The sequence below is a fragment of the Danio rerio genome, chromosome 5 (genome assembly GCF_049306965.1).
Source record: "Danio rerio strain Tuebingen ecotype United States chromosome 5, GRCz12tu, whole genome shotgun sequence".
NCBI classification, from domain to species: Eukaryota; Metazoa; Chordata; class Actinopteri; order Cypriniformes; family Danionidae; genus Danio; species Danio rerio.
Genome location: NC_133180.1, coordinates 68,270,001 through 68,282,500, shown reverse-complemented (window position 1 = coordinate 68,282,500; position 12,500 = coordinate 68,270,001). Strand labels below are relative to the sequence as shown.

The 12,500-nt window shown below is 35.5% G+C and overlaps 1 protein-coding gene across 5 annotated transcripts in view; it reads right to left on the bottom strand.

The window, feature by feature from the left end:
• Positions 1–348: 348 nt before the first annotated feature.
• aspa (aspartoacylase) overlaps positions 349–12,500 on the bottom strand; it is a 24,566-nt gene continuing 12,414 nt past the window's right edge. For 2 of the 5 annotated variants that reach the window (XR_012405935.1, XR_012405933.1), the window contains 3 exons: positions 6,869–6,978; positions 2,631–6,663; positions 349–1,250 (listed from right to left, as the gene is read on the bottom strand). Coding sequence is in view for 2 of the 5 variants with exons in the window: in XM_073950468.1 (XP_073806569.1) it covers positions 6,466–6,663; positions 6,869–6,978 (308 nt within the window). In the remaining 3 variants the exon portion in view is untranslated. 5 annotated transcript variants of the gene reach the window in all.

The window sequence follows — 12,500 nt, the reverse complement described above, 5'->3', positions numbered from 1 at the left end:
TTTTGAGCTCAACTACAGGGGTACAAATTAAACGTCAGTATATTGCCATTAACCTTTTCAATATGTTCAGAATGAAAACATCCACTGAATTAAACTGAGGAAAAAATGTATTAAAAATTGTTTTCACATTCATCTTTTTGGCATAATTCTGTTCATCACCCTCCTGATCAAAACTGTGTTTGTATGACAGAAGAAAGTCAAATACACCAACAATACCTTAAATATGAATAATTTATGGAGTATTTTTCATTTTTGAGTGAACTATTCCTTCAACATTAGGTTATACCTAATAAAGTGGCCACTTATCAAATAAGATGTGCTGAAATAAAGACTGCAGTGCAAAGTAAATGTAATAACGACATAATATATACTTTATTTGGAAAAGATCTATGTGAGACAAAATATAAATCTCTGGTGGTTTAACGGAATTCAAATGATTCCTCCGTTATGATTAAGACTGACGAGACCTCATGTAATTAATGCAAACACATTGCACAAAATGACATTAAGATACATTATATTTTGACAACACCGAACTTCATCAAGAAAAATGAAAAAAAGAAATAGAAAAATCACCGTCTGGACCTTGACGACACCATACGACACACGACATAATCAAGTGTATGGAATAATAGGTAATGGTAACACTTTACTTGAAGGGCTGTTCATAGGACTGTCGTGAAAGCTTTATGATCATGACATTACACTATGAATGAGGTTTTTAGCATGTGTCATTTGCTCAGTTACTATTCACCAAAACCTTGTCATAAACCTTGTCATAAACATGGTTATCATGAAGCCATTAGAAGTGTGTCATAAATTGAATAACAGCACCATCATTAATGTGTTTTTTGAGCTCAACTACAGGGGTACAAATTGAATGCCAGTGTATTGCCATTAACATTTTTAATATGTTCAAGATGAAAACATCCACTGAATTAAACTGATATTTGGTGGGGGTTGGAGGGGAGGTGGGGGTCGAATGACACCCATTGAAATATTTGCCATGTAAAAGATAATTGTGGAGTGTATTTATTTAAACCTTTCATCACAGTCTTGGACATTAGATTAGTAACAACATTGGCTTTGATGTATTGTTTGTTTGTGTGCAACAACATTTTAATTTAGTCTCCCTCATTTACTGTTTGTGGCTGTTTTTGCTCCATTGACTTCCATTTTTAATGAATTTTTTTTTATTGCAAAGCCATAACACAAAATAATCATGCATTTTTGATTGCTGGTGGTTTTCCCTGCTGGGAAGAGGTATAATTTTTTCATATTTACTGTTGATCATCGGTTAACACCATAAACCCTTTGAAAAAAGCATCGTTTCTGGCTTTTACATGGAGTTATATGGAGTAAAACAGCAAATTATTTTGTGCGTGGATAAATATATGAGTTTTGAGAGCTGAGGTGCTGATTTAGATTTTCTGAGACATAGCCAAGGTCAAGGTGAGTGCACAGAGGTCTCTCTCAGTCTTGCAGGCACACACACACATGTTTGTTATTGTGAATTGTAGGGATATTACATTAGTTTCAATTGTTTTATACTGTACAAACTGTATTTTCTGGCCTAACCCCACCCTATCCCTAAGAAAAAAGCTCATTCTGTGTGACTTATAAGCTTTTGAGAAAGGACGACAGCAGCAATGTCCTTATATTTCACCACCTTTTTGTAATACCTTTGTCATACCTATGTCACACGCACGCACGCACACGCACTAAACTCTATATAAAGCCAGAAACTAAGCTTAGTTTGAACTGGAACTGATGATCAACAGTAAAATTTACACCTTGTACCTCTTCCCAGCAGGGAAAACCACCAAAATCATAACTGCATAATTATATACAGTTATGGCTTTGCAAATTAAATGTCATTATAATGGATGTCAATGGGGCAAAAACTGCCATGAACATAACAAAAGCATAGTAAATTTGCCCAAAGTGTATTGTTAAATTTGAGAAATTTCAAAGTATTTTCCCAAAATATGTGTCAAAATAAAATGTCACCAAAAATAATTCCATTTGCTGAAACACAGAGAAAGCTGTGGCCATCATACTGATTGCTAACTCTTTTACTTAGAAATGTTGACAAAAAAATTTTGTTCCTCTGAAAAAGAAAAAAAAAATCTGAAAAATATTCATAACACAATTAGAATGACCTTTAGTTCAATCTCTATGATAGATCAACAAATTTTTGTCCTGATAATCTTAAATTGTTACAATAAAGACATCTCAAACAATGTCGTCTTTGCATTTAAAATGTCATTTCTGAACCTTAATAACAGTTGTCATAAGCATGCATAAAATCTCCTTCATAATTATGGCATGTGTCACCTCATGATTATAAAGGCTTCATGATAGTCCTATGAACACCCCTTCAAGTAAGGTGTTACCAGTAAATATAATAGAAATAATATCAATTCTTCCTCAATTTGGAATAAATTAAAACCATACTTTCACATAAAGTGACTATATGATTACTTGCATAGATAGATATGATATTCCAAAACATCATATTTCATAAAATATACCTATAAAACACAAGAATGGGTCTACACGAACCCTATACATCACGACAGAGAATCAAATCACAGTTGGAAAGATCACATTCACGCTTATTTCAGAGCCTGCTGAACTATCTTTTGTTTAATATAACCATCATATAACATACAACATCAATTCCTATCATGTATTACTGTATATTCCTACTGTAAAATCGTTCTGTCTCTGTTCAATTAAGGCAATAATGAAGTCATGAACTCTAAGATCTAACCTACGACAGACTTTGCATCACAAATAAACACGGAGTTTGGACAGTTACTTCTCTATAATGTATGATGCATCCGCACAGTACTGAGAGGTTATTTTGTGCTTGTTTTAAGGCTGCTCGAGTCAACGCGGTGTTGAATCAGAAGCTAGAGGGCAGTGAAGACTGTTCCTGAGACTGTTCACTTCTTCAGGATCTGAGCACGTACACTAGAGGTAGCTTTTTTTAGACCGCTATGAATATCAATTTTTCACTATCTACAGTGAATTTCAAACCAAATCAGTATAAAAAACGTATGTTATTGAAGATGTAAGAAAATACTCATTTTGGAAAGAAATATCAATCTCAATCTTATTTAGACTACAAAATGAATGCATTTGTAAATGTATAAAGGGGCAGATTTAAAGGGTGTGCACTACCTGACAAAAGTCTTGTCGCCTATCCAAGTTTTAAGAACAACAAATTATATCTTGACTTCTAGTTGATCAATTGGTACCAGAAGTGGCTTATTATGAAAGCCGAAAGCCTCTAGATTAAGCTTATTTTACCAAAATAAAATATGATCTTGCCTTGATTTTTAATGATTTAATTAGGATAGTTTCCTAGAGATGGGTTGCGGCTGGAAGGGCATCTGCTGCGTAAAAACTTGCTGGATAAGTTGGTGGTTCATTCCGCTGTGGCGACCTCGGCTTAATAAAGGGACTAAGCCGACAAGAAAAAGAATGAATGAATAATTAGGAAAGTAAAGTCTGACTTTGTTTAGACAAAAGTCTTGTCATTTAACAGAAATAATGTACAGTATGTAATATAAAGTCATGGTGCAGTGGAGAAAGAATTAATATTTGTGTATGACTCCCATGAGCTTGGAGGTCTGCATCCATACATCTCTGCAATGACTCAATTAACTTATTAAGTCATCTGGAATGGCAAAGAAAGCGTTCTTGCAGGACTCCCAGAGTTCATCAAGAATCATTGGATTCATCTTTAATGCCTCCTCCATTTTACCCCAGACATGCTCATTTATGTTTATGTCTGGTGACTGGGCTGGCCAATCCTGGATCACCTTAACCTTCTTTGCTTTCAAGAACTGTGATGTGGAGGCTGAAGTATGAGTGCTAAAATCTGCCTGCTGACACTTTTTCAAATGATCAACTAGATGTCAAGTTATTATTTGTTGCTCTTAAAAACTGGGATCGACGACGAGACTTTTGTCAGGTAGTGTATAAATAACAGTTCAAATGTGTGGGGTCAAAATTACATTTAATAGATTTTAAAATATAATTTGTTTGTTATTTAAAAAATGAATGATTGGGTGGCTAATTTCTGTGGAGAGTGATGCATTTTAAGGAGTGTTAAATAAAGGAAGACTGTGTGAATTCTTGTTGAATTTACGTGTTCTAGCTGAATTAAAGCATTCCTTTAAAATACCTTAATAGCAACAAAAAAAAGAGTCTGACTTTATATTAGGTGGCCTTAATTATTATGTACTTGCAATAAAACATAAATACAATGTACTTGCTGAGTTTCTAATGTATTGCAGATACTTAATCCATCATAAGAACAGAGTAGAAACATGTATTTACACAATATGTACATTGTAACAAATGAATAATTTCAGTGCAAATATATATTAATTGAGGCCACATAATAAAAAGTGAGACCAAAGTTTGTATTTTATTGATCCCAGACATTTGAATGGTACTGTTATATATATATTTTGCCTTTAAATATATGAGTCAAAGACAAGAAGCCCTGTTGTGGTGTCTGCATCAAAACAAATTTTACAATGGTGCTTTTTTTCTATAATTAGAAAGCATTTTAATGCTAGTAAAGTGTCTACTTTATTCTTTCAAATACATTTTGTAAAATATAGGTGATAAATAAAATAATGCTCATTTAACGTTAATCATTTTACATATATACACTCAACAGCCACTTTATTAGGCAAACCCTACCGGGTTGGCCCCCCTTTTGCCTTCAAAACTGCCTTAATCCTTCGTGGCATAGATTCAACAAGGTACTGGAAATATTCCTGGTCCATATTGACACGATAGCATCACGCAGTTGCTGCAGATTTGTTGACTGCACATCCATAATGTGAATCTCCTGTTTCACCACATCCCAAAGATGCTGTATTGGATTGAGTTCTGGTGACTGTGGAGGCCATTTGAGTGCAGTGAACTCATTTTCATATTTAAGAAATCAGTCAGAGATGATTCATTCTATATGACATGGCGAGTTATTCTGCTGGAAGTAGCCATCAGAAGATGGACACACTGTGGTCATAAAGGGATGGACATGGTCAGCAACAATACTCAGGTAGGCTGTGGCGTTGACACACTGCTCAATTGGTACTAATGGGCCTAAAGTGTGCCAAGAAAATATCCCCCACACCATCACACCACCACCAGCACCCTGAACCGCTGATACAAAGCAGGATGGATCCATGCTTTCATGTTGTTGATGCTAAATTCTGAGCCTACCATCTGAATGTTGCAGCAGAAATCGAGACTCATCATACCAGGCAACATTTTTTCAATCTTCTATTGTCCATTTTTGGTGAGCCTGTGCGAATTTTAGCCTCAGTTTCCTGTTCTTAGCTGTCAGGAGTGGCACCCGGTGTGGTCTACTGCTGCTGTAGCCAGTCTGCCTCAAGGTTGGACGTGTTGTGCATTCAGAGATGCTCTTCTGCATATCTCAGTTGTAATGAGTGGTTATTTGAGTTACTGGTGCCTTTCTATCAGCTTGAACCAGTCTGGCCATTCTCTTCTGACCTCTGGCATCAACAAGGCATTTGCACCGACAGATCTGCCACTCACTAGATATTTTCTCTTTTTCAGACCATTCTCTGTAAACCCTAGAGATGGTTGTGTGTGAAAATTCCAGTAGATCAGCAGTTTCTGAAATATTGAAACCAGCCTGTCTGGCACCAACAGCTATGCCATATTCAAAGTCACTTAAATCACCTTCCTTCCCCATTCTAATGCTCGGTTTGAACTGCAGCAGATAATCTTGACCATATCCACATGTCTTAATGCATTAAGTAGCTGTAATGTGATTGGCTGATAAAAAAAAAAAAATGCGTTAACAAGCAGTTGGACAGGTGTACCTAATAAAGTGGCCGGTGACTGTATAGCAATTAATAGTAATTAATCATTACCAAACAGTAAAATAGTTATATATAAATGAAACAACATAATATTTCTGAACTGTGCTTACACAACATATACAAAAGCATAAGTGGTTGTGCTAATGTTACATGATTATAACATAGTGGTTTGAAAGATAGTGGCAAATATTGCACGGTAAATTTAAATGTCATTAAATGATTTTTAGATCAAAATATGAGGCTTTTTTGGTATATAAACAACAGTTATTACATCAGAATACATTTTAGTGGGTATCTCCAGTAATTCACGTCAAAAAAAGTATGATAATCATTTGAAAAAACTCGCTCATGTATAAAAAAATAAAGCTAATTATTACGTTCATCATTCTGATGCTGAAGCTTCATCTTTGACCCATATAAATGAATTCTTATATTATTTTTTTAAGGTTCTCTTAAATAATTCTGTGGCATAACAACAAATAAAACTCTATTGTCATTTTCAAGAATTAGCAAAATGTTGTTTAGATGAAGCACGCTATCTGTGTTATCACCCCGTCATAGTGATTCTTTTTAATAAGAGAACAGATTACTTGAAAGCTTTTCTGATAGCATTGGCAGCTAGTATTTCCCTACAAGTGGTCACGAATGCCTGCTGCTTCTCATAATAGGCCGCTTCATTAATAAACGTAGGGTACACTGTGTTGGCACCTTCATAAAGAATTGTTCTCCCATCGAAAGTAAGGAACATTGGGTCACCCCGGTTCAGAGGCTCCCAGTCGCAGTCCTGCACACAAACACACACGCAAGCATTAGCGTGGAAAACAACTGAAGCCTGGAAGTCAGAGCAAACACGTGAGTCATAGGACACATTTTCTTACATGTGTTTCCCTCTCGCTCTTTCTGTGTCATAAAGAGCAACCGTTTTCTAGGCTGCTCGAGGGTAAATGTGCAGAGTTGTGTATGCATGCATTTATTATTAGAGTGCCTACCTGTAGATGCGGATGCACCATGGCTGTGATGTTTCCATTGGTGTCTCTTGGATAGTCCATTCTCTCCTGGACTCTGAAAACATTTACTGTGCATGGAGGAAACTCTACACCTGTTGGCAGACGGGAATATCATGGCGATTGAGTTCATTTGTCTGTTTTTATTACAGGCATATTTCACAAAAAATAGAAAAAAAAAATACAAATACTTTCCTATATTTTCTAAAAATATATATTTTAAAATATACCAAAAATGGCCCAATATATAAATTTATTCTCTAAAAATAGATTTAATATATGAATATATAAAAATACATTTAAAGCATAATTTCAAAGAAAAAACATAAGCAGTATTCATTTAAAATCATTTGACGCCTAAAACATCTAAAGAAAGTAACGTAGAATAAATAAATAAAAAAAGATTGTTTTAAGCTTTCAGACTTATTGTTAGATTCTTATGGAGACAGATAAGACTCAAAAGTAATTCATGCAAAAGACACGATTTACACATGCGTAGCCAAATTCACGTGCATAAAACCAAATTCACATGCGTAAAATATTTATTTATATTCACCAAAAAATTCCACGTGCTCAAAATAACAATACATTTTCATAAAATACGTTTCACAAATGCAAAACACCATTTGCAAATGTATAGGAGTGTACAAAAAGTTTTGAATGTTTAAAACTTGCGAGTTCATCCTGAATGAGAATGTGCAAATCCCCTTTCACGTACGACTCCCCCTGGATACGTGTGTGTGTATTTTTGAGACTTTCCTGCCAGAGGCAGTGTAACTCGTACCTTTCAGCCAATCAGAGGAGAGCTGTAGTCAAGGACACCCACTCTGTGCTCTATTTGCGCAGACTGTTCCTCTCCAGCACGGCGAACGGAGAAAGCAGCAGTCGCAGTCGCACTTTTTTCATTTATTTATTTATCTGACCATAGCCTCACTCTTTTTATCCATTATTTTGCCGCAGCTCCACTCTTCTTATTTATTGTCTCGCAGCCCCATGAGTAAACTTTAGCCTGCAGGGTAATGATGAGGATTAAGTATTATTCCGGCCATACAAGCCTTAACAGTGCTGTTGTGATCCAGCGGTCAGCATGTTGGGTTGCCACGCCGTCGAACTGTGTTCGATCCTCACCTGAGTTAGTGTTTTTTTTTTTTTTTTTTCATTTTTATTGTTAAGACATACAAAACTGTAAGGTTGTTGAACATTTGAAGTTCTAAAGCAGCTGTTTTCTTGAAAAAGACGTGATAGTGTCATTAGAAACTGAATTGGAAATGACTTTATTTTATTATAGTCAGTCGTGAACTGAGGTGGGCCGGTCTAAGGCTTGAAACTGCACGTGAATTTGGCTACGCATGTGTAAATCGTGTCTTTTGCATGAATTACTTTTGAGTCTTATCTGTCTCCATAGATTCTGACTTCCACTGCAATGGAAAAAAAACATACTAGCTATACTAGTATAGCATAAATTGTGCAGTTGTACGTAAGACAAAATTAAAGGCAAAATGATGACATTGTTGAACAAAGACAGTGAATTTTTGTATTATATCCTATTTTATTTTTACTTTTTGGAGAAAATGAAAATGACTGTATATTTCAGAATAAAGATGTACAATATGGAAAACACAAGCAAGATAAATGGTGCTGTAAATGTAAATACAGTATTTTTGCTATAACTGATTTACAGTAAGTTACTGTAAATTCTACAGAAAATTGTTAACAGTGCATTTGTGACCCACAGTGGTTACAAAAATAGAGTCCAAAATATTTAGTTCCCAACATTCTTTTAAAAAAAATCTTCTATCTCAATATCATGTTTATTATGCTTAAGTCATGTTGTATTTTTTCAGCTTTGGTTTCTTCAGCGGGGAGCGGGATCCAGCTGGTCTAAAAAATGCTAAGAATAAAAAACAAGCATAATACTTCAGTAAATAAGTCAACCTATTTGCCAGCTTGCGTTACCATCTCAATGGTGCTGTATGTAAGTTTTTGACTCTTCTAAAGAACAAAAATACCAGATATTTAAGAAAGTGAACATTCTGGTTTATCTGAAAAACAATGCTAAAATCTGATATTCTGATTTGAAAATGTGAGTTACGTGCCAGACTGTTTTTGTTTTGGTTTTTTAACCCGGCCAATGCCAGTGTAGCCAATTATATTTCAGCACCCCAGGTTGCCTTGGTGGGAAACCGCATATAACATTCCTCAGTCAGAAAGTCTTTCTAAGCATGCATCCGAAATGTGACCTTCCGTGGACAGTAGCAGACTCCTAAATGAGAAGCAGATTCAGAGTTCCACTTGAGGTGGTTATCAATTAGCAAATAAAATGAATATTACGGACGTAAACATTAGGTGAACAGGTTACATTGTACCCTCGTGTCCTAACAACACGCTACATGAAGAGATTTGCAATGATAAGCAATTTGGCTATTTGCACCAGACGAATCATGACTCCAATGAAATGGTAAAGTTTATAATGTAATTAATAAATATTAAACCTCTTTTACATTATTAAATGTACATGCTGAATTAGTGTGTTGGGTTGCACTGAGCCACAGTTCTGACTTTCAGTTTCAATAGTTTTATTTTATTTTCAAGACCTGAGGTGAACTATCTGCTGCTGCTTTCAGTAGTATGGAAATAAATGTCATGTAAAAAAAAAAAAAAAAAAAAATCACATTATAAGCATTTAACACTGACAATGATCACTATAAGTACATCTCATGTGCTTTATTCAGTTTTCTTTTGCTCAGCTGCAAGAAATAGAAAAAAATATAATATATATTATTCTAAAATATAAATTTTAGGTGTTAGATAGAACAAAAACTCCTTTTAGCATGGAAAATATTCCTTCTATTGTGTGCCATTGCTTTTAGTTAGAATACTTACTTAAATCAGCCTTAAGGCTTGATAGTCAGGCACACTGCTGTTGATTTAGTCAATCTGGCAACCTGCGCTTGCCTTTGTTTTGATCCAGGAGTGCAATACCTAGTTCAACCACTGGGTGTCAAACTTATATACTGCATCTTTAATGAAATATGTAAATCGTGGTTTCTGCAGGTATCAAGTCAAATTTAAGATCTTTTTAAGACTTATCTAAGACAGGGCCGGAGTGGGACTCCTTTTCAGCCCTGGAGTTTCAAGCCTCAGACCGGCCCACCTCAGTTCACGACTGACTATATTAAAATAAGGTTATTTCCAATTCAGTTTCTAATTACACTATCACGTCTTTTTTTGAGAAAACAGCTGATTTAGAACTTCAAATGTTCAACAACCCTTACAGTATTATATGTCTTAACAATAAAAATGAAAAAAATAACATACACAGACGAGGATCAAAGCCTGGTCGGCGGCGTCATAATCTAACGTGCTAACCACTGGATCACTACAGTTGTATACAGATAGGTGACTGGTTATATATAAAAAGAGCAGAGCTGCGGTAAAATAATGAATAAGAAGACTGTGGTCAAGTAAATAAATAAATTTATTTATTTTAAGTGTGACTGCTGAGAGCAACAGATTCTGGAGCTAGGGACACCGGCCCTCGCGGCCAAAAAACAGACCGGCCCACCGGGAATTCTCCCGGTCCTCCCGATTAGCCAAATCCGGGCCTAATCTAAGACCATTACATATGAAACTTCTAGAAAAAAAAACCCCCACTAAAAACACCATATTTTTCTAATGGTCAGTGGAAAATATGTTTACTTGCTCTATTAAAATTCATAAGCATATTTACAAACAAATGTTTTTGTGGGAAAGATAATTAAACCGAATTGGTAAATAGAGTTTAAAAATTGAACTTTTGATAACTTGGATTGTTAGTTGTACCGATTGATCAGCTTCGCATGGACAAAGGAAAATTAGGACCTGTTTAAAATGATTTAAGACCTACAACACCATATTTCTAAACCTTTTAAGGTCTAAAATGTTTTTAAAATTTAAGACATTTTAAGACCCCGTGGACACCCTAATAAATAGAATGTTCTAGTCCTGACATGACAGACATTTAGCATTGTGAGGTTATCAGGTTTCAGGTATGTTAAGCATGTGCTGGCATGGGCTGTCACTAAATAATATCCCTAATTAGTTTTAAAGACTTTGAGACTACTTAAATTACAGTATGCTTTGCCAATTTGCCTTAATATGAGTGAAAGTAATTTTTTAAAATCAGCTAGATAATTTTGCTGTTAGGTTGTGTTCATAGCAGATGGCTCTTGCGTCATTTAAATCCCAGAGTCTCCTAATTAACACTTTCCATTATGTCAGACCTCGTGTTTTGTTGTTATGTTGATGCGGTCCAAACGTGGTTCAGCACACTGGCGAACGGAAAACACGTCTGAGGGCTCACAATGATACATTCATGCACAACAATACAGCCTCTACACAGCATGACACTACAAAACCCAGCAAGCTACATGGAAACTAACCAACAAGCATTCAGCTCACAAAACTCTTAAACCAGGAGAGAAACTAGATGTTCTTGCCTAACCTAGCTTAATGCAAGACGTGCGATGTGTATTCATGTCAGTACACGTGACTGCCTTGTTTATATGTTTCCACAGGAAAAAGAGGAAAACGAAAGAGAAAAGAAGAAGTCTGTGCTTCAAAACAGCTGAAATGTCGAGGTCAGACAGTTCAGGGTTTTAATGCTGACTATGACCTGAGAGCATAAGCGTTTGTCTTGAAATGCCACACACTATCTAGGTGGACAAACAGATAACCGTGGGGGAAAAAAGAGTTACATAAGCATGAAACATCTATAAATTATATGAGAAATGCAACTGAAGTGCCTTAGCTCTCATTAAATTCTGATAACTTTTCAAAAACACTGAATTATTGTTTCATACCATCACTGCCTACTCAAGCTAATAAGGGGTGCATTTCTGAAAACCATCGTTAGCCAATTAAGGTCGCAAGTTCCGTCATTACAAACAAAGTTTGTTGATTTGCCGTATCCCAAAACCATCGTTCCAACAAACATTCGCAAACTTGTATGCTTGCAACCAGGGGCAGACTGGGACTAAAAATCAGCCCTGGCACTGTAGCCACGCCAGCCCGCATTACCACACCGACACAGCCCCAAGCACAGACACGCACATTCACTACTTAAATTGGTGGATGGTGAAATAATATAAGCAGTACCGTTTTTTAATAAGATATTTAAACATTTAATGTATCTGACAGTCACTGGAACAAAAACAACCAATTTATAACCAATTTATTAACCAAATATTATGATTAGAAATCTTCTCTCTGTTAAACAGAATTTGGGGAAAAAATAAACAGGGGGCCTTATAATCCTTACTTCAACTGTATATATTCTGTGCAAAATTCTTTTTAGATATCCAGTCCTTTGTAATGGTGGTCACACAAAAAATAAAAATAAAAATATGTACACCTACATAAGTAACCCAAACAGTATTATATGTCTTAACACTAAAAATAAAAAAATATATACATATATATAAATAAATAAATAATTTCTCTGGTTAGATTCGAACTCGGGTCAGCGGCAGCGTAACGCAACGTGCTGACCACTGGACCACAATGGCCTTTTTCTACCCTTTTTAGATTTCTGATCAAGTTATGTCAGATTTATTTATGTAGTAAATCATCTGATTTT